Source organism: Vipera berus (assembly GCF_964194415.1).
Source record: "Vipera berus genome assembly, chromosome: 2".
Lineage (NCBI taxonomy): Eukaryota > Metazoa > Chordata > Lepidosauria > Squamata > Viperidae > Vipera > Vipera berus.
The window spans coordinates 80,900,249-80,925,553 of NC_138203.1; the positions used below are offsets into that span (position 1 = coordinate 80,900,249).

General features: G+C 39.1%; 1 protein-coding gene across 1 annotated transcript in view; it reads left to right on the forward strand.

Moving 5' to 3' along the window:
* The window catches only part of ADAMTSL1 (ADAMTS like 1), a gene marked incomplete at its 5' end in the record, with an annotated part of 247,590 nt that overhangs the window by 198,823 nt on the left and 23,462 nt on the right, over nucleotides 1-25,305 (forward strand). Inside the window, 4 exons of the mRNA XM_081319841.1 lie at nucleotides 2,896-3,049; nucleotides 5,152-6,292; nucleotides 18,119-18,246; nucleotides 23,780-23,908. Coding sequence (XP_081175967.1) covers nucleotides 2,896-3,049; nucleotides 5,152-6,292; nucleotides 18,119-18,246; nucleotides 23,780-23,908 — 1,552 coding nt within the window. The remainder of the gene's footprint in view (nucleotides 1-2,895; nucleotides 3,050-5,151; nucleotides 6,293-18,118; nucleotides 18,247-23,779; nucleotides 23,909-25,305) is intronic.

The following is a 25,305-nucleotide window of genomic DNA, read 5'->3' on the forward strand; positions in this document are numbered from 1 at the left end:
TTATTTATTAATTGAGAATAGATTTTTTTTCCTTTATTATTGGATTTAGACTCTTGGGCTGACCCATTTATGCCAGGTAATATTATTACTAATAAGGCTGTAGTGTAATGAATCTGTAGAATATGCTACCCATGGAGACCAATCTTGGGCATCACTCTGAGAGTCTTCCAGAATTTGGACTGCAGTTGGTAAATAGCGAACTTAAACAACCCCTCTGAATCCACTGCAACATTTATTTTATTTATTTATTTATTTTTATTACATTTATATACCGCCCTTTCCCGAAGGACTCAGATGGGATGGGATCCATGGGATACATGGATACATGGGATCCACAGTCAAAAAATTAAGCCATTATGTATTTTGTTACTTTTTGAAACTATTTCTGTATTATAAAACTAGAGAAGACTAATAATAAAAAAAAGTTACACAGATTGTCACAATAGGGTTTTCAGGCCAGATTAAATTTAGTAGGCCTCGCTGCTGTACTGCACTAAGGAAGAACACCATCCAGAACAGATTCAATGCTTCTGCTATATTAAATTTCAGTGGACTAGTGAGTGAGACATTTCTGTTACCACTGATCTTTCAACTATGACTGCCCCTGATAAAATTCCAAGGAATATTTGCTGGAACTTCATTAGAAATCCATGATCAATGTAAGAATATTAAGGTTGGGGGAGGGCTCTGCCAATCTGACTGAGCATTGCATTTTTTGTTTGTGTGTGTCCGAACTTTAGAGCAAAATTAAGAATATTTAGAATATTCAGAAAAATATTTAGACTTTCTATTACTCTAGTTAGTACAAGGGTAGGCAACCTTGGCTCTTTTATGACTCGTGGACTTCAACTCCCAGAATTCCTGAGCCAGCATGGCTCAGCTTGGATACCTCTCCCTTTCCCCTCAATATGGCTGGCTCGAGAATTCTGGGAGTTGAAGTCCACGAGTCATAAAAGAGCCAAGGTTGCCTACCCCTTGTCTAGTACATTATTGCTATCCACATGCCTTTTTATATGAATTATATTCTGCTGACCTATGATCCCTAACTAAGTATGGCTTTTCCTCTTACTCCTGTTCATGTCTTTCCACTCCTCCTTCGTCCAAGAAGCAGGCAATTAATTTGGTTGTTGAAAAACATATTCATGCTAGCATGGATGTGCACAATGTAACAAGCTTAAGTAATGTATAATGATCTAGCCTGACGGCCCAGCCAAATAAATAAATTATCTAGGTAAACCTGCTGTTAGAACATTTACCCTTTCTGAGGTAAATAGGCATCTGTCTATTCCTCAGGCAGTGTTCATTATTTTGCTTTTAATCATTCAAGGTATACATTGGAATCTATGCTACTCAATTTTTTAGATAACAAATGTTTTCTTCCACACCTGGGAATATTTCATTTCCTTTTCTCACATTCCAACTTCTGGGTTTATGATCCTCCTCTTCTAAATTGTGTGATCACAACTCAGTAAAACCAAATGAAAACCCAAAATTACATTTCAAACCAATACAATCAACAAAAACAAGGCATATAATCAGGGCCCATCAACACAGAATCTACCTCCCAAAGACAGGCTCATCTAGTGCATCAGCCTGGCCTAATGCCTGGGGGAAAAACAAACTTCCGAAGCTTTCCTAAAGACTAGCAGGATTGGGGACAATTGATTTGGGGAGATGGGGAAACGTCTTTCCAAAGGATAGGTGCTGCAAATGAGAAGGCACATATCTTAAGTCCCATCAGATGACATTGCTCTGGGGAAGGGACTTGGAACATGTTATAGCATGTGGGTAGACACGTGGTCCAATAAAGGGGAATATTTATAGCTCAGAGTTGAAATGGGGGGGGAGTTGTCCCTTGGTGCTCTCTGAGTGTAGCTGTTTTCTTGCAGTTGTTTAATTACCCAAACTTGATAACATCATTAGTGCATCATTAGCACACTGATCATGTTTCCTAGTTTGGGTAATGAAACACCTGCAAGAAAACAACCAAGCTTAGAGAGCACCAAGGATCACACATAGGTGGTCTGGCAAATAATTCAATCCTGTGCTATATTGGGCTTTATAATCATAACCAGTATCTTGAATAGCACCTGGCAGCCTATAGTACTGAGAGTTCGTGCATTTCACATATTATAAGGCCCATTGTGACCTCTAACCACTTGTACTGTGCATTATTTAAGAGCGGTCTCATGAAGAATGCATTGCAATAGGCCATCTGGGAGTAACTAAGATGTAAAGAGCGTTTGATGCATCAGCTTCGTGTACAATTGGTATACAAGCTGGAGTTCTATAAAAGCCTTCCTAACCACCAGTGCCGCCACCGTGAGGAGGAGTTCTGAGTCCAGGATAAGTCCCTACATTTGCACTGTTTCTGACTGATCCAGAATGCAGTGGTACACACAGTTTTAGGTGCCCCACAGTTATCTGAGTCACTTCTGTGTGAGGTACACTAGCTTCCAGTTGGGTGCAAGTTAAGATGCTGGTTATCATCTTTAAAGACCTACATAGCACAGGATCAAATTACTTGCTGATTGCACCTCCTTGAGGGTATCACCCTACCCTACTACATAGAGTGGTACACCCCAGGTCCACACTCTTGCCACCTGATGTGACCTCAGAGATCCATTGGTGGAATGCAGCCCCTCCTTCCTGAGAATCCAGACTGCATTCTACCACAGATACACCCTCTTGGTGACGTCCCAGCTGCTTGGAACACTTCCCATCTGAGATCCAAGGAAATCCCTACCCTTTTAGCCTTTCGGAGGCTCATGAAGATCTGGCTCATCCCCCAAGCATTGGGTTGGGATGGGGTTGAGCCAGAGTTAACTCCAGGGTTAGCAGGTAGTAACTAATGAACATTTAATAATTCCTAAGTAGCTGTTGTTCTGTTCCCAGTGTTCTGTTAGCTGTGGAGAGGGAACCCAGACACGAAATGCCATTTGTAGGAAAATGCTGAATACTGGACTTTCTGCCATTGAGAACTCATCACTGTGCCCATCTCTGCCACTCTCCTCCTTGGTCAGGCCATGTGTGCTCATGACTTGCGCAAGTGAGTATAGAAGAAGATCTGGAAGGGAATTGGGAAGATTGGGACATTTTCCTGGCCAAAGAAAATACATGGAGGCTAAGGAAATTCAAGGCAAAACATTCAGAGGGGCATAGTTTGGAGAAGTATAACACAATGCTGTAATTATTAACATTAATAGCAGGAGAGTGCTAGATATTTATACATTCATTTAAATCATAGGTACTCACTCTCTTTCACTTGAATGGTTGCAGTCCCAAACAGGGGCAAGGTCAAGTCAAGGAAGTAGATGAAAGCAGAACAGCACAGAAAATATATTTGATTTAATTTAAATTTTATAATTAATATGGATATGTAGTGCAAGGCACTTTGGAATAGGCATTATTAGCATTACCTTAAATCAAACATGCATTTCTTTGGGATCAGGAGGCTACGGCACAAGTCTGGAAAACGATGCAGCCTTCTTAAGGAGGCACTTATAAAAGATGTGTGTATCCATGCCCAAAGCACCTTTTTGACTTGACATCTGAAGTGTTGCACATTCTCAATAATTCATATGATTGTTCTCTGTGCATTGCCTCCTTCTCTCATCTTAAATGAGAGTTTGATTATGAATCGGAAGTAATTTTGAAAGCAACTTTGAAATGAATCCAATCTTGAATATCTGTATCTGAAGATATGAATTTGAAATAATTAGAGGCTTAGGGTGATTAGATTAATAGTTTGCTATTGAGTGTACACATTATTTAAGAGGAAACAAAAGTGGTGATTGTTTTTCTGGCGGTCTCTTCTCTCTCTATAGGGAGATCTATCTCTATTTTCTCTTTAATGAATACTTAAATCTGTGCTGTTCTGAAAATTTATTGATGTCCATTAATTTTTTTTTGAGGGGTGGGCTTTGTTTTTTCATTTAGACAGAATAGCACAGATCATACATGTAATAAGTAGTCTACTGTGGAAACTATTGTGATAAAAAAAGCAACTTGGTGAGAAAGCATCTTAAAACTTCATATGAAATGGGGGTTTTTAATCAACAATTAAGGTTGGTTGCATTATAAAATGTTTAATGTTAAACTTACTCTGTGGCAAGAAGTAGTTGTTTTTACTTCCATGATGTACCCTCAGAGTCAGTTGTCCCGAAGAGAGCTGTATACTCAGGATCTCTGTATAATCGATGAAGTGTTGATATTATCTATCGTGTGCTCTTCAGCTTGCTCTAAGTAGATTTTGTTCTGCTTCATATTACTCCAATAGAAGGGAATCTTTATAGCTCAGGGTTGAATTGCGGGGTCCTTGGTGCTCTCTGAACTTGGTTGTTTTCTTGAGGATGTTGTATTATCAAACTAAGTAATATCATCGGTGCAGTGCACTGATAAAGTTACCTAGTTTGGGTAATGAAATGTCTGCAAGAAAACAGCCAAACTCAGAGAGTACAAAGAACCCGTCAGATTACTCCCTTGAGATTGTACTTCATTTGTTCCTTTGTCCTTCAGATTCCACCTGTGTGGCCTAAGGGTTGGAATGATTTAACAAGATGAGTTCTACATTTGTGTTGTACGCTCTTTATGTTATATTGACTCTTCCCTTTAAAGACTTTTAACAACAAGAATTAGGTGTTTTTTCCCCCCCTTTAAATAAGTCTGACTGCTGATTCTGCATTTGAACCCAAAAGGGATCAGATTTATTTAGCTCAGGCTGTATTTCTGAAGGGTGAGGCCTCAGCATCGGTTGAATAAATCTCTATTTTCTGTAAATGATCAGAAGTGAAATTCCACTTAGTTCCAAAAGAAAGATCCTTGTTTGGTTTGGTGAGTTGGAAGCTTCATTTTATTGCCCATCTGCAGATGCCCGTGCAAATGACATCCCAGGCTTAAATTTTCTGTAGTAACCTCCCCATTAAATGTCCTGTATTGCAGGCCATATTGTGGGGTATCGTGCTACACCCCCATAGGCATCACCCATCAGTGATATGGAGTCTCTGCAGGAAACACATACATGGGCACAGCACAGAAGCATTAAAGGAAAGGAAAAAGAATTATTTAATCCTTTAGTCTCCTTTAGTTAATTAGGTTGAACATGCAAATGTGACGTGACACCTTATCCTAATAATGTTACTAACATTTCAGGAGACCAGAGACCAACTCACAAGCAGTCCCCTTTGATACTAGCTCAAAAGAAAGTTTTTATCCAGACAAGAAAGCAAAAGAAGTTGCATTTTGTTGTTGGTGGATATGCCTACCTGTTGCCCAAGACCTCTGTCATTCTGCGATGTCCTGTGAGACGATTCCGGAAACCAATGATCACGTGGGAGAAAGATGGCAAACGACTCATCAGCTCTGTTCATGTTACCATTGCGCCTTATGGCTACATGAAGATCCATCGATTAAAGCCCTCAGATACCGGTACATATACTTGCACGGCAGGACCAGCTCAGGAACATTTTGTGATTAAACTCATAGGAGGCCACAACAAATGTACCGCCACCTTGTCATCTAGGATAAAAGATGAAGAATCGTCAAGGAAGGTCAGTCTGAATGAAGCTTTGCATGGCCAGGAGAAGCATCAGAATAAAATTTTCTTCAATGGAAGCAAAACTGAAAAACGAGGACTTGCCTCTGATCCTAGCCACCGGTATGATGACATTGTCTCAAGGCTTCTGGAATACAGAGGCTGGCCCCGGGTTAGTACAGAGCCATGGGAAGCTCAGGACTCCACAGAGAGAAATATTTCTTCGGAGGAAGACCAGAGTCAAGATTACAACCTGCCTTTCACCATGGTCGCCAATCAGGATCGTTTAGATGACATCTTAAAAAATTTGTCTCAACAGCCAGAGGAACTTAAGGATGTCTACAGCAAGCAGCTTATCTCCCAGCTGGCCCATGAAATTTTCAAGAGCCATTTGGAACATCAGGAATCTTTTTTCAAAACCCAGGGAAGGCGAGTCAGTTCCGCTTCAGTGGAATTTCCATTTACTAAGCATTTTTCTGAGTTTAACAGATTATTGAGAACATCCTCCTCTGAAGCCCACTTGTCCACATCTCTAGAACTCATAAATGGTTCACGTGGGCCACACAAGAAACCTGCCATCTTGAAGAAAATCTCTGCGGCACAACAACTATCTGCATCTGAAGTTGTTACCCACTTGGGACACACTGTGGTTCTAGCTAGTGGGACATTAAGCGTACTTCTTCACTGTGAATCCATTGGAAATCCAAGGCCTATCATTACTTGGGCGAAGAATGGAGAAGCTGTGCAGTACAACAAGAGGTAATAAAATACTAATTTTATCATTATTACACACATACACACACACACGTACTCACCAAATTTTGATTTTCCTTTATTTTCATGCATTCTTTTTATAATCTAATGGCATTTTTTTCTAAAACAAATTATTTTGGCTATCATACTAATGGATGTGTTAGAGATGGTTCTACAGGAGCAGATAATTGGCTGAGTTACGTCTTAGTGGTTTAAAATCTAGGATATTCATTCCTAATTTGAGGTCCTCCAGATATGATGGACTATAGCTTACAAAATCCCCAGGCCCCAATTGTTGAACATAATCATCTATTGGGGAAAATGTAAAAAAAACAGGTTTAGTTCTGCTCTAGATCATTATATTTTTAGAGTGGAGGAAAAATATTATTTTAAATTTTGCCATACTGTATATACAAAACTAAACTCTACTGAGTAAGAACACTGGCACTTAATGGAAAGAGTTTCTAGTTCAGCTGTTCACCTCATTTGCAATTTATACAGAAAGTATTTTAAAACATCAAGAAGGAGTTTTTGAAATATGTAAGGAAAATTTATCTACCGTTTTAGAAATATACCGTTATTTACATGCGGTTTGTGTAGAGAATTTGTGCTCTACCTAGTACAGAGAGCTTCGTAAAATTGGTCCATACTACTATTTGCAGAAATGAGAGATAGATGGTTGCATTCTAGAAGTATCTGTTTTACAACAACTAAGACAAGTGTTAAAACTGTTAGCAAATTGGAAGAATTAGATGGCTCTGGAACAGCTTTTCTGACTTTCTAACTCTAGATTAAGGTCGCAATCTACATGACACTCAGAAAATCTTTAAATATTATTCAGGCTAGGACAGGTTAGATCTACAAGAACGCAATGGACTTTTGTCAGTTCCCGATCAGATTGGATTTTTTAATCTAATGTCTGCATTATATTTAACATATATATAAGTGGGCTTTCTTTCATGATTAGTTTTCTACTATGCATTTGCTTCTCCTTATTCCAAAAAAATTACAGAGGTTTCATACAATCCTGTCTTCCATTTATAACTGTCCAGTGTTTTCTGAAGTTCTTTGCATCTTTTTTCTTACTGCAGAGAACCCTCTAAGAAAGAGACAATTTGATAGCATGTTATTTATATTCCCCCACTTTGGATGCAGCTGTGATCTCATCCAAATTGATTATATTTTTTAAATATTTTGATCCTTCCTTGCCTCCAGAGAATTCTGGATGGCTATAGGTCCGTGGTGGCGAACCTATGGCACGGGTGCCACAGGTGGCACGCAGAGCCCTCTCTGTGGGCACGCACGCCATCGCCCCAGTCCTAGGCCTTCAGCTGGGTTTTATAAAACCTTTTTGCTTTAGGCCTCTGCCGCCGTGTGCAAAAAAAATAAAAGTTTCAATCAATCAATCAATTTTAACTTCTCGCGGGGAAAAAAAGATCTCACAAAGTTGGAATTGATTGATTGAACTTTTTAGTCCCACCCAGTCTGCCGTTACCACTGCAGCCACACCCACCTAATGGTCCACGCCCACCCAATGGTCCACGCCCACCCGGCACCTGATGATACATAAGTGGGTTTTGGGTTGTAGTTTGGGCACTCGGTCTCTAAAAGTTTTGCCATCACTGCTATAGGTGATGCGGTACATATGAGCAATGGGTACACTAGTTAGGTCAGGATGTTTATCATTACAACCCTAATTCATTTAAGATCACTATCCTGGTCTCCCTTTAATAAATCCCAAGGATTGTTATTCATTGGTATTGTTAGGAATTACTTAAGGATTCTTAGCTTCCCTCCCCCAGAACTCAGAGGTAACTGAGAAAGGGACCTGACGGGTAAGCCAATTTAACTTTGTAGTATGGATATCGTATGTGTTTAGTATTTCAAAAAGGAATTGAAATCCTTAAGTAGAAAAATGTGTAGTGAGCCTGCTTTAACCTATATGTTGCTGCAACTCTTTCTAGCTTTTTTATATACAGTAATACGACTTTCGATAAATAGACAGTATTTTCATGAAAATATAGTCATTCCCCACAGTTTTCTCGGAAATCTTTGGTGCAAGCATTCTCTTGACACATACTGCAAACATATATCATAGGCACCTTTGCACTACAATCACAATTTATTTCTCCTATGATTTTTTTTTATCCCGAAATGGTCTCGGGGCAGGTTGCATCTGGACCAAATCACCCATTACAGATATCAAATATATCACAAGGGGCAGAATGAGTTTCTTTTCAGATGCCAAGTTAATGGCTGATGGGGATGGAGGTTTCTTGGAACCAAATTACAGTAAGAGCCAGTTTAAGCTGCACCAGATCCTCAAATTCAGCATCTTGGCAAAGATCTCCGTTTAAACCTATATTTCTGAGAAGGCAAGCAGAAAGAGTATTTGTTTAAATATTTCTCCTTTTGATGTTTTTAGGGCAGATTTCTCCCTCTTGATATCTTTTTGGTTGACAAATATAGGATCTCCACATAATTAATATATATATTGTTGTTGTTGGTTGCGAAGTTGTGTCCAACCCATCGCAACCCTATGGACAACGTTCCTCCAGGCCTTCCTGTCCTCTACCATCTTCTGGAGTCCATTTAAGCTCATGCCTCCTGCTTCAGTGACTCCATCCAGCCACCTCATTCTCTGTCGTCCCCTTCTTCTCTTGCCCTCAATCTTTCAATATATATATTAATAGTCGCTCAAATGATATTTTAAATGTAGGTGTTCATAATGCATTTGTTTCTGATTATTTTTTAAAGCCTACAGTAAATCTCTCTCAACTCAAGTCGCCAAACATATTCGACACACCTTCCTCCTCCCTATTTTCCCCACAACGGCCCTGTGAGGTAAGTAGGGCTGAGAATGAATGATTGGCTCAAAATCATCTAGCTAACTAAGGCAGGACTAGAACTCTAATTTTCTAACCTGGTGCTTTAGCCACTAGATCAAACTGTCTCTCCATTGCTGAAATACAGCTAGCATTAATAGTTGCTCTGTGGAAAGCATACCATCTTAAACCTCATTATTAATTTATTTACATAGCTGGAATATTTATATGATAGTTAACCAGCTTAGAAAGATTTGATTCCAAGCGGTAGGCTCCATTTATCTTTGAGAAAGGAACTTATTTGCTTGGATGCATGGAGGAGAAACCCTGTGACTTTTTAAGACACCCAAGATATTCCACAATGCCACCATGCAGGTACGCCCATTTTTTTGTAAAGGTTTTGTAGTTCATCAGATAATATTCCATTTCAGTGGTCTCAGCCAAAAATCTTATACCTTCTTGCCTGCAAGTCTTATGTAAGAATAAAGAATTCCTGCGAGACGCGATGATTTTTCAGCAGTTTTATGAAACAAAGTTGAATTACTTTTAAGGGTGGCTAGACTCAACCATACTGACCTGGAGTCTTATGTTGTAATTTTGCTATTAGCTATTACGGTGTTAATGTCTAATAAGAGTACGTTGTTCATGAAGATACTTAAAAGTGCTGATGTGCTGGAAGGGATACAGTAGTCCTCAATTTACAACCATTCATTTAGTCAGAGTCTAAATGGCACTGAAAAAAAAGTGACATGGCTGGCAACTTTCCCAAACTGCTTCCGACAGACAAAGTCACTTGGGAAAGTCAGATTTGCTTAGCAACCAGTTGATTCCCTTAACTACAGTGATTCATTTAACAACCATGGCGAAAAAACAAGGTCATAAAATTGAGCGTGACTACTTAACAACTGCCTTGCTTAGCAATGGGAATTCTGATCCCAACTGCCATCACAACAAGTCGAGGACTTTCTATGTACATTAGTTGATGTTTTTCAGAATGCAGCAGTCCAGGAATTTTTTTGCCAGTCCATGTTTCCTCTGTGTGTAAATTATGAGCCTGAGATTAAACATCCACATCCTGTGACCAGGGTCAGCCTCAGAAATGAGAAGGCACAAAAAGAGTCAACCCAAAGGGACCCAAATGAACTTTAAACACCTGGTTTCTCTGGAATATCTAGCAAGTTCTTGATTTATCCAAGGTGCAATTCAGCCCTGTGGTTCAGATACACCGTTAGTTTGCTTGCTGCCTTCCTTTCGAAGTGGTTCGAAACTCTCCTGATTTAATGATTTCTGTAATTTGCTTTCATTTGCGGTGTCATTGCGTTTAAAAAACATTTTTCCCCAGGCAGATAGAGCATTCTTTTTTTTTAAACTACTAAAAGAAAACGTTAAAAAATGAAAAAGTATGTTTTCCCTCCTATGTGAGAACAAGAATGTATTTGTTATGGAAAGCACATGCAGCCTTAATCAAATATAGGCCTATGGTATAAATTTGGTTGGACTTCGTCCTATAAAAATACATTTCTGGCATTTCGAAAGTTTTATATGCAGATACGCATTGCCAGTGGTTACATCCTGTTGGGAAAGTGCACATAAGGGTTTTTCTTGTTTATATATGTTGTTAAAACTACTAGAGAAATGCTTTTCTTCTATGCTGTTAAAAGATATCCAGGTTACAAAAAGCCCATAGAAAGTTTACGTTCAGAATTGAACATGAGGAAATCATATATCTTCTCATGTCTTAAGCAACCCTGCCTTTGCAATACTGGAGCACCAATGTGCTGTTCGTTGTTAGAGGGCAAATAATTTCTATTAGTTCCAGATTTTGCGACACGTGTATCTGAGTCGAGCAGTTCCCAGGGGTTAATTTTCAGTGTTTGCCATCTTTCCTTTCAACTATTGCCGTTAATTGGCACTGTCTTCTAATCTAGAGCTACTTCATACCACCTTCCGGATGGGATGAGGGGGTTGTTTCTCTTCTGGTTGGATTGTATATAGAAAGTGTTTCTCAATCTTAGCTAGCGTAAGATGCGTGGGCTTCAATTCCCAGTCAGCGTGCTAGCTGGGGAAGGAGCTAGCAAGAAAAAGGCAAGGAACAGGAAAAAAGTAAGCAAGACAGGATGGTGCAGGACAGGGCTTCTCAAACTTTTTCAGACCACGGAACCTTGTTGTTTAAGTCCTGGGCCCCTGATCAAGAGGAGTGGGATGGGATGGGATGGGATGGGATGGGATGGGATGGGATGGGATGGGATGGGATAGAATGGAATAGAATAGAATAGAATAGAATAGAATAGAATAGAATAGAATAGAATAGAATAGAATAGAATAGAATAGAATAGAATAGAATAGAATAGAATAGAATAGAATAGAATAGAATAGAATAGAATAGAATTCAATTTGCTTTGGGAGGTGGGACAAGTATGACAAGGAATTTGTCTCCAGTGCATAAACTCTCAGTGTACCTACAAAGCTTTAGTGATAGAACATTTTTTGTGCCTGATGAACTTGTTTTCTTTTGCAAATGAAGGCAAACACACATGTCCCAGGATAACATTGTAGGATCCAATCTGAGTTGGTCACCAGGACCAAAGGTTTATTCTTCCAAGTTTTCAGACTCAACGGAAGTTCTCTTTCTCCTGAATTGTTTTGTTTTCCTCCTTAATCTCACACAGAACTCCATCAAGTTTGTGGAACCCTAAGGTTCAAAGGAACACAGTTTGGGGAAACCTGATGTAGAAATTGGCAGATGGGACTCTCTCAAAAGATACGAGTTTGTACTTCCATGCATTTATAAATGTAAATACTTTGTTGATATACTAAGTCTTTATGGGGTTAGACACCTTTACATAACAAATATAAATACATATTTCTGACAGTGTAATTTGTGAAGCAAACCTCACTACAGTATTTGAGAACTCTGTTTTCAAAGCCTTCTTCCCAGTTTTTCTGTAGAATTTCTACATATGAGTGTTGTTGGGGGCTTTTTTTTTTGCACAAATAGTAGAAGCCTTCTTATTTGTGTTGGGAATGTCCTTCTCGTTTATTATCTCTGTCTGGAAAAACCAAGTATTAGTCTACTTAATATATCTTTCTGAATATCCCAATTAAGATCATTTTGTATGGTAGATTATGATGATTAGTAAGAAGCTGATGGTGAAAGAGGAGCCCCTTCTTGCATTGCTTTTTCCTTCCTCCTTCTCTTTCTCTCCGACACAACGTTCAATGGGTGGGCTTAATCTGGTTTGCTTTAGAGTGTGCCACCCATGGTGCTGTGAGGGAGATCAAATATCCTTAACTTTGTGGTTCAGGAGGCTGCCGTTTTCATTCAAGGGGGAAAAAAAATCTCATCAGCCCATGGTAAGGGACTAGGCTTTGATTGCATTTGGACGGGCTTTCTCACTCCAATTCTCTCATCTTCTTTTGTCTACTCCCCCAATTTATTTATTTTTCTATTACCATCCTGACAAAAGAAGTTATGGAAAACAGCTGCTGCAGTTTTCTTGTGAGAAAAGCAAATTTGCCTATAGGCTGTGTCATTAATTCAACCTAAGAATGATTGGAGGCAGGTTAGAACTTTGCAATGGAAGCCGTGATATTAAACATATGTCTCTCAGTGGGTCAAGGCCACCCGGAGGCTTCCAGGGACCCAAGCAAAACCAATTTGGAAGTACTCCAGCAGAAGGACGTTACACAGTATACCAGCTGAAGCCATAATGCCAAATCTCTGGCATTATCCCTGAAACCTTCTACATACCAAGACTAATTTCAAAATGGTTTAAAAGTTTATATCCACCTTCCACTGCCCAGGCCTGTCCATGTGTTCCTTACAAAGCCCCTCATCATTATTAGGAGATTGTGTTTTCTTTTTGTTTGCACAGGGTTGTACTGGACATAAGATTATTAAGAATTTTTTTTCCAGAAGTATCAGTTATTTCCTACTATTAAACTAGAAGATATTGTTCTGTTGTGAAAACGATGTGTTCTCATGTATAATAACAACTAGACAACCCATGATCCCTTGGATTATTATTTCAGAGAGAGAGATGAATTCCTTGATGCCTTTAACAACGGCAGAGATTCTAATGTATTGGAAAAGTTCTTAAAAATTCAGGAAGATATTCCGAGATGTATCTGCCTCGAAGGGAGCCCACGTTGAACTGTATAGCACAGTCAAATATCAGGAGTTGACTACAGGAAACATTTCAAGACATTCTGTATAATGTCTCAAAATGCTCTTTAGGATGATTTTTATGTCATAAAATGTATTATAAAATTCACCAAATTTCAATTCTACAGGTATCATGAATCTCAGATTTTGGACATATTCTGAAATATGTCGAGGTACCTTGGTTCAAATGTTTTGCACCATTTTGCTCAGCTATAGATTACAGACACAAGAGTTATAATAATACAGTGGTGGCTCAGTGGGTTAGGATGCTGAGCTTGTTGATCAGAAGATTGGCAGTTTGGCGGGTCGAATCCTGAGTGCCGTGTAGCAGAGTGAGCGCCTGTTACTTGTCCCAGCTTCTGCCAACCTAGCAGTTCGAAAGCACGTAAAAATGCAAGTAGAAAAATAGGGACCACTCCGGTGGGAAGGTAACAGTGTTCCGTGCGCCTTTGGCGTCTAGTCATGCCGGCCACATGATCACGGAGACGTCCTCGGACAAGCGCTGGCTCTTCGGCTTTGAAACGGAGATGAGCACCGGCCCCTAGAGACGGAAACGACTAGCACGCATGTGCGGGGGAACCTTTACCTTTACCTTTACCCTTGATACTCAACTGCTTAGAAACTCATTAAATTTGGTACTCAGTGCATTTTGATGTGAAAATTTTGTCCCAGTATTCATTGTTCACTTGGTACCCAGCGCACAGACTAGAACTTGTCAGTGTCAGTTGCCTTGTGAACTCACTACATTATTCCTTAATGGGAAAAATTTGTTTGGTACACATCGTTTTTGGTGCTCATCGCACCTCCTGGAACCAATTCACAATGAGGAGCGAGATAGCTCTCTGTGTAGATTCAACTCAATATCATTGGATGATTTCCAGCTGTTTGAGATATTTCCAGTTGGGGTTACACCTTTTTTTGAAAAGTTTATGGAACCGATCATAAAACATCCTGAAATGCACAGTGGTCCAATCTTCGTACAAATTTAGTTTGAAAAACTTATACAACGCAAAGAGATTGTGCATGAATTGCATCGTATACTTAGCCTTTAGTCTTTCTTTGCAATGAGGATGAATAAAGATTATTAGTTTTTGTTTACTCTTTTTTTAGACAAATATAAAAACATCATTAAAAAAGGATGTGATGGCTCCTGAGATAAGAAATACCAGGTTTCATTCTTCTGAGATCCTTTTGACAGTCTTGAATAAATTAACTACAGCCTTTGCATTTTATCTCTATATTTGTTGCCTGAACCATCTGGTTTATCCCTATTCTGTCTTAAGTTCAGATCAATTGGAAAGTTATTTACACAGGTCTGAATTGCAATTACAGAGTATAACATGGGTGACAGAGAATACAGACAACCGGTAAATTAGAAAACCAACAATTCAGGTTCAGATTAGAAATGATGTTTAGCTTTCTTTGTAAAAAAAATTTTAAAAAATGAAAAACAGCTTCTTGAAGCAGAAGAATTGCAGGAGAAGAAAAAAGAAAAAAAAGGTCTGCTTAAATTTTCCTCCTTTGGATGCCCCTCCCTTCCAGCTGTATTGTACTTTACATCCAGCGGCTGCTATTCTGTACTTCTTCATCTCTGCTGGACTATCTTCAGTGCTCACCAACTGTGGGGCCACAGAAAAAAATATTTGGTGGCCCTATGCGCTGGTGGGATGCGGAAGACTTTCGTGTCCTTAGCAATAGTACAGAAGTAGTTCATCACTGTCTTCTACAATGTTTTTCAACTGGAGGGGGAGTGAGTTAACCTTTCAGTTGAGCAGAGGCTACAAAACAGTAGAGCCATAGATTAGCCAATATTTAGGACATACAGGGACGTTCTTTAGTTTTTATTCTTATAGCCCTGTTTTGTAGTCCCACTCTCAAGTTTCCCACCTCAAAATTGCAAGACTTTGCAGTCAGTTTTAACAATCATAGATAAAAAAAGAATCATGAGGATGAGGATGAGGATCACTATTATTTGTATGTACACTGAGAGCTTACGCACCGGAGACAAATTCGTTGTGTGTCAAACCGCACTTGGCCAATAAAGAATTCTATTCTATTCTATTCTATTCTATTCTATTCTATTCTATTCTATTCTATTCTATTCTATTCTATTCTATTCTATTCTATTCTACTCTACTCTACTCTACTCTACTCTACTCTACTCTATTCTATTCTATTCTATTCTATTCTATTCTATTCTATTCTACTCTATTCTACTCTATTCTATTCTACTCTACTCTATTCTATTCTATTCTATTCTATAATATTCTATTCTATTCTACTCTACTCTACTCTACTCTATTCTATTCTATTCTACTCTACTCTACTCTACTCTACTCTACTCTACTCTACTCTATTCTATTCTATTCTATTCTATTCTATTCTACTCTACTCTATTCTATTCTACTCTACTCTACTCTATTCTATTCTATTCTATTCTATTCTATTCTACTCTACTCTACTCTACTCTACTCTATTCTATTCTATTCTATTCTATTCTATTCTATTCTATTCTATATTCTATTCTATTCTACTCTATTCTATTCTATTCTATTTGTCATAATGTTTGGGGATGGCTCTCTTTAAGCACCTATCCTGCAGGGTACAAATATAAGACAATGTTGTGTTAGGCTCTTTCTCTGCCAGAAGAAGTTTTGCAAAAACTTTTGTCTGGTCATTCAGGGAATGGCCAAAAGGGGGGCGTTAGAAGCTCATTATGAATCTCTCTGCAAAGTTGCCACAGAACAAGTTAGGCACTAATTCAGTTTATACAACTGAGCTTTAAGGATCCTTCATCTAAAAGCTGCCATATCCTGTTCTTGTCCTGGTGTCAGCAGTGCTCCTGTGGTAAAACCCACTTTCTGAACTTTAACTTCAGTTTTACTCTAAGGTAAATTGTGGTTTTTTGAGCAGGATGAGAGTTGTAAAGTTTTGGGATTATAATTTCAGATACCTTGTCACTAGCACTGATGTGCAATCAGGAGATTCTTCCAAATATATACCTTTTACAGAGTCAAGAGCACCATAGTAAAATCCATGGAATCGGTCCTTTAATAGTTCGGGAAACTCCTAATTTTTAACACTTACATGATGAGGACATTTGAAAGAGGGTCCATAACCAGCCCTTTTGCACATGGTATTTCTAATTGCCTCATATTGTCCAATTGGATCATTCTTGGGATACTAAGAAAGACAACTTTCCAAGGGAAATGCAGAATGGAAGCTCAATATCAATTACATGATTATTTTCTGAACAAAATATAGCAGAGTCACGAGGCCAGACTCTGAATTTCGCATACTGACCAGTTTGATAGGCAGCGGGAGGAATAAAAAAAATCAGCAATACCTTTTTCTGTTATCTTCACATTTTTCAAGTTGGTGGTGATGCAAGATGTCTCCTTGATGGAATCTGATCTGTGCAGTGGCTTATAATATCAAGGTTGATAGGAGATGAAATGGTAAAGCGTGCATATTTTAAATAACAGCAGGCTACAGATAACCTACCTAGTTTGGTATTGGTAAATATTGCTTTTTATTTAATGAAACTGAAACTGCAAACCTTGTATTTAAAATTTAGGATGACTTTGGGCCAGTCATTCTCTCTCACCTCCTAGGGTTGTTGTTGTGGGAAAAGTAGGAGGCAGGAAAGTGTGGAAAGTGTGTTCTCCACTTTGAGTGGTTTGTAAAAATAATAAAGGTGCAATATAAATAAATAGTGCTGGTACTGTATATTTGCCATCTTGAGTTATATATGGAATAGAATAGAATAGAATAGAATAGAATAGAATAGAATAGAATAGAATAGAATAGAATAGAATAGAATAGAATAGAATAGAATAGAATAGAATAGAATAGAATAGAATAGAATGGACCTTGGAGGTCTTCTAGTCCAACCTCCTGCTCAAGCAGGAAACCCTATACCATTTCAGACAAATGGCTGTCCAGTCTCTTCTTAAAAACTTCCAGTGTTGGAGCATTCACCACTTCTGGAGGCAGGTTGTTCCACTGGTTAATTGTTCAATCTGTCAGGAAGTTTGTCCTTAGTTCTAAGTGTTCTGTACCAGCCTGCTACCGGCCCTGCAGAAAAAGCAGGGACAACCCCTTTTACAAGAAGGCAAGAGGCTGGAATTACGCCTGCCAAATTTATTGATACAAAAACAAATAGAACAAGACATGAACCAAGAAACAGGAGCTTTTCAAGCGGTTGCCTTCAGCAAACCAGCCCTCCCACACATTCCCCCTTTTATACAGTTCAGGGCGTGGCTTCTCTCTGCCTCCTTTCGAGGAGCCCCATTGCCTTCCTCTGTTTACTCCTGATTGACTGCCTCCTGCGTCGGGCGTCCTTGAACAGGGCCAGCTGTGGGTCATCTTCATCCACGCTGTCAGGCTCACACAGCTGGGTCTGCGTCATGACCAGGTGAGAGGGGCCTGGCTGAGGGCTCTCATCAAGCTGTCCAACCCCCTCAGCAAGCTCTTCAACACCCCCCTCCTCCTCCTCCTCTGAGTCGTCCGACCCAACTGCCGAACCCACAGGCTGACCCTGAATCACAACACTAAGTTGCTTCTCTCCTTGATTAGTTTCCATCCGTTGCTTCTTGTCCTGCCTATGGGTGCTTTGGAGAATAGCTTGACTCCCTCTTCTTTGTGGCAGCCCCCTGAGATATTGGAAGATATGAAGAAACAGGATTAAAAATTCTTTTTCAAAATATCATTCTGAATACAATTATTCAAAGAAATTTAACCTTTGGCTAGTGTTTCCCCCCCCCCCTTTCTGGTGGTATTACCCAGAAGTGTTGAGTGGCATCCAATTTTAAGACTTAATATATTTGTCTGTCATTGCAGGATTCTTCTTCAACCAGATGACTCCTTGCAAATCCTAGAACCGGTCGAAGCTGATGTAGGCTTCTATACTTGCAATGCAACTAATATGTTGGGATCTGACTCTGTCTCCATTGCCATCACATTAGCAGGTAACACATTTACGGCATGGAAATCCTCCTGTTTTTGCAGTTTGAAGCGCAAGCATGTAAGCGAGGCAATCTCCAAGGTTAAAAATCCTACCAGTGCTGGAATTGTTTAACCTTTAACTTGGTTTACTGATATTTTCCCCCATTTTGATGATTTGCTTTAAAAATTTCATGAGACGTTAAATGCTAGCTTGATATATTTGACTCCTTCATTTTCTGGGATTATTTGTAGAGAGGGCCGTAGCTGTTTCAATAGAATTGGTGAAGCTTCTAGTTTTGTAGAATTTATTTTAGGTTTCTCATGTGCAAGGTATATTCAAGGATGGAAGAATTTGTACAGAGCTTTTCTTTATGCCAAGAACTAGGTTTGGCATTATTTTGAGATTCTAAAACATACTCCTATTTTAGAATTTCCAGAAGTAGTCTTGAAGTCAGGTGCCAGATCTAGGAAGTACTCTGATTTATGCTTTACTATATGTATATTAACCCTCTGTACCTTGACCCATTATGATTGGTCCTCAGTTTAGTAGCTAGCAGCTCCTATCACAGAGGTCACCAAACTTTTGGGCACCAGGGACCAGTTCCGTGGAGATAGGTTTTTCCATGGACTGAAGGATGCACGGTTTTGTGTGCTGCCTGCATCCCCCTGAGGCCTGGTACTGGTCCACCGACTGGGGGTCGGGGACCCCTGTCCTATCAGAAGCCCCCACCTTCAGAATTCCACTGGGCACTGTCACTGAGACCACAGGAAGCTAAGCCACCCTGAAAACAACGAAGAGGCTGGTGATATGGGAATATTAACATTTTGATATACAAAAAGAGGAGTTTAAAATTGCTTAATTCTGGGATGTCCTGTAGTTTACTTTTTAATATACACTGGCATTTACATTTTAATATTATTGCGGAGATGATTATTTAAGACAATGATATTAAAACATGCGCGTGTTTTTCATTCCGCGTTCCCACTTCTGTCATCTCTATACATGTCAGGGGAGAGAGTAATTGATTTGATATTTTGATATATATATATATATATCTGTATGCTCAACTTGCATACCCTGTATTTTGGTCTGATCTCTCTGCCATATTTTGCTCTTACGACTATTTCTCCTTTTAATAGAATGGTAAGGATTTGATTTGTTGAATCCATCAGAGTGGGATGTTTTGATCTCTTTATTATTATTATTATTATTTTTTATGCTGGGTGGTGGCTCCAATTTCTCTGTAAGTCTTTCTCTCTTAGACTGAATTGTAGAAGAACCAGACATCTCATTAGAGCTGCAGCCAAATTTTAATAGTGATCTCATGAAAGTCAGTGAGATTCCTCATATTCCTGAAGTTAAGCATTGCTCCAAATAATTGGTTGGATTGCATGTTATCTGCTCAGTCAACATCTTGTAAGGTCAAGCTCTTTTTCCCCCCGTGTTGCAGCCAAAGCATGGCTGGCACACTTCCCGTCACTGGCAAGGGAAATCTCAGAACAGATTAAGTTTCTTGTTTACACCAACAGTTCAGTTCTATGACAAATTAAATCTTTGTTCACTTGGATCAGCACTAATGAAAATCTTTCTTGAAAAGAGCAGTGACACTATGAGATTGTTCTTGCTTTAAACTCTTTAGGTGCTTTGGCCAGCAAGTAGCTTTAGTAACGTGCAAAGTTACCAAATGAAAAAATAAAAAGAATCTAGCTAGATCACTCCAAAAGTTCATCTATTCCAGATTGTTTTGTCCAAAATGGAGTTTGGTTCTGTAATGGATCTCATGCTTTACACACAGGAGGTGTCAGGTTAGAATCTGGATCCCCTCTTGTTGAAAAGTGCTACCTAATAACCTGGAGAACTGCTAGCTATTGCAAATCAGCATCAACAGTTTTTGGCTACATATCAATACGTTTGCTCTGTATAATGTGGCCTTAATTATTTAGGTGAACAGTTGCAATAAAGGCCCTCTAGAATTCCACAAGTAGACAGAAGAAAAACAGCTCCCGGTACTACCACTTGTATTTAAGCAAAGTGTGCATTTCCCCAGATATATGAGACGCCTGTCGACCTAGTTCTTTTAACTTGAGAGAAAGAAACTATCTTTTAGTAGGCTATTTCTAAGAACATTGATACATATATTTAGTTGAAGTCACGAATCAATATACTATGTATAAATGTTCTGGGATAAAAATAAACTATAGAACTTATGCAGAGGAGACCGGAATAGTAAGACAGCCAGTTTGGTGTAGATAGTAGTTAAGACATTAGGCTAGAAAACAGGAGACTATGAGTTCTAGCCCAGCCTATCCTTAAGCCCAAGGTTATCTGATTGACCTTTGGCCACTCATTCTCTGTCAACCCTTAGAAGAAGGCAATGGCAAGACACTTCCAAAAGTACATCAAGAAAACTGCAGGACCTAGTCTAGGCTATTGCATTCTAAAGCACATGTGCGTGTGCCATGCATATAGACACACAAAGGTATCATCTCAAACTTTACAAATCCTAGAGTTCCTTAGTTCCTTACTGTATATCCTTATTATGGGTATAGGTAGGATTGCCAAACAAATGGCAGTGTGGTAGTCTTGTGTGGAAAGAAAAACAGCCTGTGATGCTACAGGTATGAGCCACTGAAATTAGAAACAATTTTGCATAGTGCTGCAGAATTTTTACCTTGCCATCTGAAGTACTTAAAGGTTAGGGTGCAGTCATAGTATTTAAACCAATATATATGGAGCTAGCTGATACTTTTTTCTGACCCAGGACCCAGATTCTGATCTAATTTAGGCATCATTCTAAACTATTTTAGGATTACATATGCACAGCTGCCACCTCACCACCATCCTTTTTTTTTCTGGCGCAAAATCAGATTTATTCTCTTTTGAACTAATCAATTTGTCCAAAGTAGAAACAGAAACTGTATTTAAACTGTAGTCAGTCTAAATAATCCAAGATCAAAAATCATGGCTTGATACATGCTTCTCAGTTGCTTTAGACACCAAGATCACTCCAGTAAAAGGATTTAGGAAGGACTGCACGCAAACTTCTACATAAGTCCCCCGTGGGTTTTACTCCAAAAATGTTGATCAAGCTATCTGACAGTTCTAAGAAAATCAGTTCACCAAACTAATTTCTCATCATTAAACTTCACTTTTACATTAATTGTGGTGGACAGTTCCCCTATCCAACCCATGCTTGCTTTAGGAATATTTCCTCCCTTCAAAAACAACAACAACAACATCAGTACAGCTTTTTCTCCTTAAAAACACAAATATGGTAAAACAACATAGACTTGACAGCAACACAACATAAAGCATTGAAGTAATTAATCCATCCTGATCCAGGTAAATGCTTGAGTTTTAAAGTTTAGCGCTTTCAACAGAGCATAGCAATCCAGGCTGCAAAGAGTCTTTGCAGTTTGTATATTCCCGATGGGCACATTCCAAAAGCTTTAACTTTAGACGAGAGTTTTGGAAGGAAAGCCTCTTCCTTCAAACCACAGTTTTGATCCAAGCCAATTTATGGAGCCTAATCAATCACTGTCTGATATGTGCATGCGTGTAGGTTCATAAGACACACAGACACACACACATTTAGATTGTTTGCAGGTTTTCAGTAACCAGCAACAGTTTTTTCTAATAAAATAGTCCGTGCCTTGATTTCATTTTCTCATGCAAACAAATTAGGAAATGCAAACTCTCCTGGGTCAAATTTTCTAGATGCAAAGCTGCTTTTGGGCAGCTTCTGAATAGCCTCATCTGTCAAACACCAGCCACAGGTATCCAGTCATTCAGCAGCTTCAGATCTGGATACCAAGTTGTAGGAATGTGATAATGTGCAATTAAAACAACATTGTGGGGAAGGAGGGGAGGCCTGGATTTCTCAGAGGAAGTGGGCAATCTTTGTTCAAGCTAAATGAAACACTTGGCTTATTGATTAATTTAACACATGAGTTTGCAAAGGGCAAATGTTTCCATTTTTGGAATGACAAATTACTTTTTACAGGCTAACAGCAGACAAGTATATAATCTAATGAGAAGATCATGAAAAAAAAGAAACAGTGAATTAAAAGACCAGTTGCCAGTTGAGGTCTCTCTTTCTCTGTGATTTAGGAGTACCCAATAAAAAATGAGAACTGTGTGAACTTTTCATGACTCAGTAGAACATATTTGCGGCTGGATATTTCGTTATATTGACATTTAAAGGAATCTGCATACAAGTGATATAAACAAAAGCTGCCCAACTGCCATGCTTTGGTGGGTTACTTCTACAGAATGGGGATTGAAATACAGCCAGTTACACATAAAGTATATTTTAGCTGTTATGATGGCTTACGGATTTGTGTTAGTGACACATGTATTGGAGGAAGGGGAGGTACAGAAACAAAATCAGGTTTCCATATTTTTACTTGAGGCTGCCAACTAAAGCACTCATAATTCTTCCTCCTCCTCTTCCTTCTCAATTTACAGCCACCCTTTCCGTGCCAATTCTTTCCCCTTCCTGCTATTGTAGATTTATAAGGGATTAATTTTTTAGACATTATAGGCTCCTGTCTTGGCCCAAGCTCATGAATTATGCAACCTCACCCATTTCACATTCTGATGGCCTATGAACAAGCTCACATAGAAGCCTCCACAAAATCAGCCAGCATTCAGAACTTAACCCACAGTACAATTTTCTGAAGTGGATGCCCAGAATGCAGATAGGTGGATCTGCATTGAGGTTTATATATTTCTAGGATTTTCTGTCACCCTGCCTCCCTCCCTACAGCATGAAATTTCTACAATTCATTAAACTTTGCAGCATTCTTATTTTAGATCATCAATTTAGACAAGGGACCCCACATGGAAATTTCCAATGAAAGGTGAGAATTAAGTGCATAAGACCTTAAGGAAAAACATTAGGATAATTTAAATTAGCATTATAGAAATAATCAAAGTGAGTCTAGTATCTGCATACAATTAAATGTTCAAGATTCTGATTTCATTAGGCAGATAATAGCTTTAGTTACATTCTGATTTGTTGATGCAACTGGCTTTCATTTCTTTAGTTCTACAGCCAATTTGCTTGTTGAAGGGAATTTTACAGAATAATTCTTAATACACATAACGTCTTATAAAAGCAAAAGATATTTATCAAGGATCTGTTTACAAGCTGACATGTTGTTTACAATCATATACAAATTGTCAATGGTTTTTGAGACTGTTCCTCCCAAGATTATTATTTCCATTGTATTTCACCTCCATTTGTCTTAGTAACCAGGTTTGTATACTGTTTTCATTGCTTAGTTCAGCAGAAATCATTTACTGGTATGAAACTGACAAATAAATAAGTTGTAGTGAGGGGTCCCTTTTGCTCTCTGAGCTTGCTTGTTTTCTTGCACATGTTTCATTACCCAAACTAGATAACATCCCCAGCATCAAAAACAAGCACGCCCAGAGAGCACCAAGGATCCCTCATTTCAACCCTGAGCTACAAATATTTATTGATCAATTATAACTGTGCCTATGCTTTGTTTCTTGTCTTATTTGTTTTATAATTCATGGTTTCTTTTCAGGGAAACCACTGATAAAGACATCAAGAACCAGCCTGACCAACCAGAACTTGCCAACTATTTCTGTTGATATCGGAAGCACAGTGAAAACAATTCCAGGAATAAATGTGACCATTAACTGCCAAATTGCAGGTCTGTTATAACTATATTAACAAGAAGGCTTAAAGCCCTGCATTTAGGTTTCATTACATCCAGTTTGAAAAGTAAAACATTTTATTGGGTTGTTTAGGATTCTCTGCAATGCTCATCAGTGGGGGGGAAAAATAGTTTAATTCAGATCTGAAATACAGCTTCAAGCATTGACCGAGGTCTTAGAGTTGATGCATGTCAGCCCCGAGTGAGATGGAACAATCATTTAAATCAGTGTAAGGTAGTTTCAGAAGGGACGCGGTGGGTCAGTGGGTTAGGACACTGAGCTTGTTGATCAGAAGGTCGGCAGTTTGGCGGGTCAAATCCCGAGTGCCGCGTAACAGAGGGAGCGCCTGTTACTCGTCCCAGCTTCTGCCAACCTAGCAGTTCGAAAGCACATAAAAATGCAAGTAGAAAAATAGGGATCACTACGGTGGGAAGGTAACAGCACTCCGTGCACCTTTGGCGCCTAGTCATGCCGGCCACATGACCACGGAGACGTCCTCGGACAAGCGCTGGCTCTTCGGCTTTGAAACAGAGATGAGCACCGGCCCCTAGAGTTGGAAATGACTAGCACGCATGTGCGGGGGAACCTTTACCTTTACCTTTAAGGTAGTTTCATGGTTTTGGAGCACGATAAAACAACCTTCATTTCCACTTATTCACCCCGAAGGCCTTAATCTTCAATTAACCTCAAGACACTTTAGTTCTGTTTTACCAAAAAATGAATCATGGATCTACCTGCTTTCCAACTGTGCTTTCAGGAGAAAATGGTTATACTGGACAACTGAAGATTGAAATGTAGCTTATCTGATAAGGCAACATAAGGCATCAGGTTCCATATAGTGAACTCTGTCCTAAGGTTAGAGATATATGTTACAGCAAAATTGGAAATCTGTATTAGCGCAAGTCAGAATAACAAAGAACAGCAAACATACTAGAACATCAGGGAAGCGCCTGTGAACCAAGCTTTTATGAGCAGCGTAGCCTTTTATGAGCAACATAACTTGTCTATTTTGAGTAAACCTACTAGAGAGCTCATATTTTAAGGGAAAGCAATCCATAATTTTAAAAAGTAATCAAAATAATAAAAAAGTCTGCTATTAGGATTCCTCTCTGCCATATTTTAATATACAGAGTGGTTTGTCACCTATATTTTTATTTCTGGACTCAGGAAGGAATATATTCAGAAATTGTGGCTTCCTGCTTTGCAAAGATGTTGCAGGTTAATACCAGGCCTTGGCACGAGGCTTGGAAACAAGCAGGAGCCAATGAAACCAGAAACCATGTCCAGTTTGGATCAGAGTTGCCAACTTTACTGACATTTCTGGATTATCATAAGAGTAAAAGCCTTAAGTGTTTTTCCTTCAGCCATCTTTGAATTTATGGGGAGAAGGGAG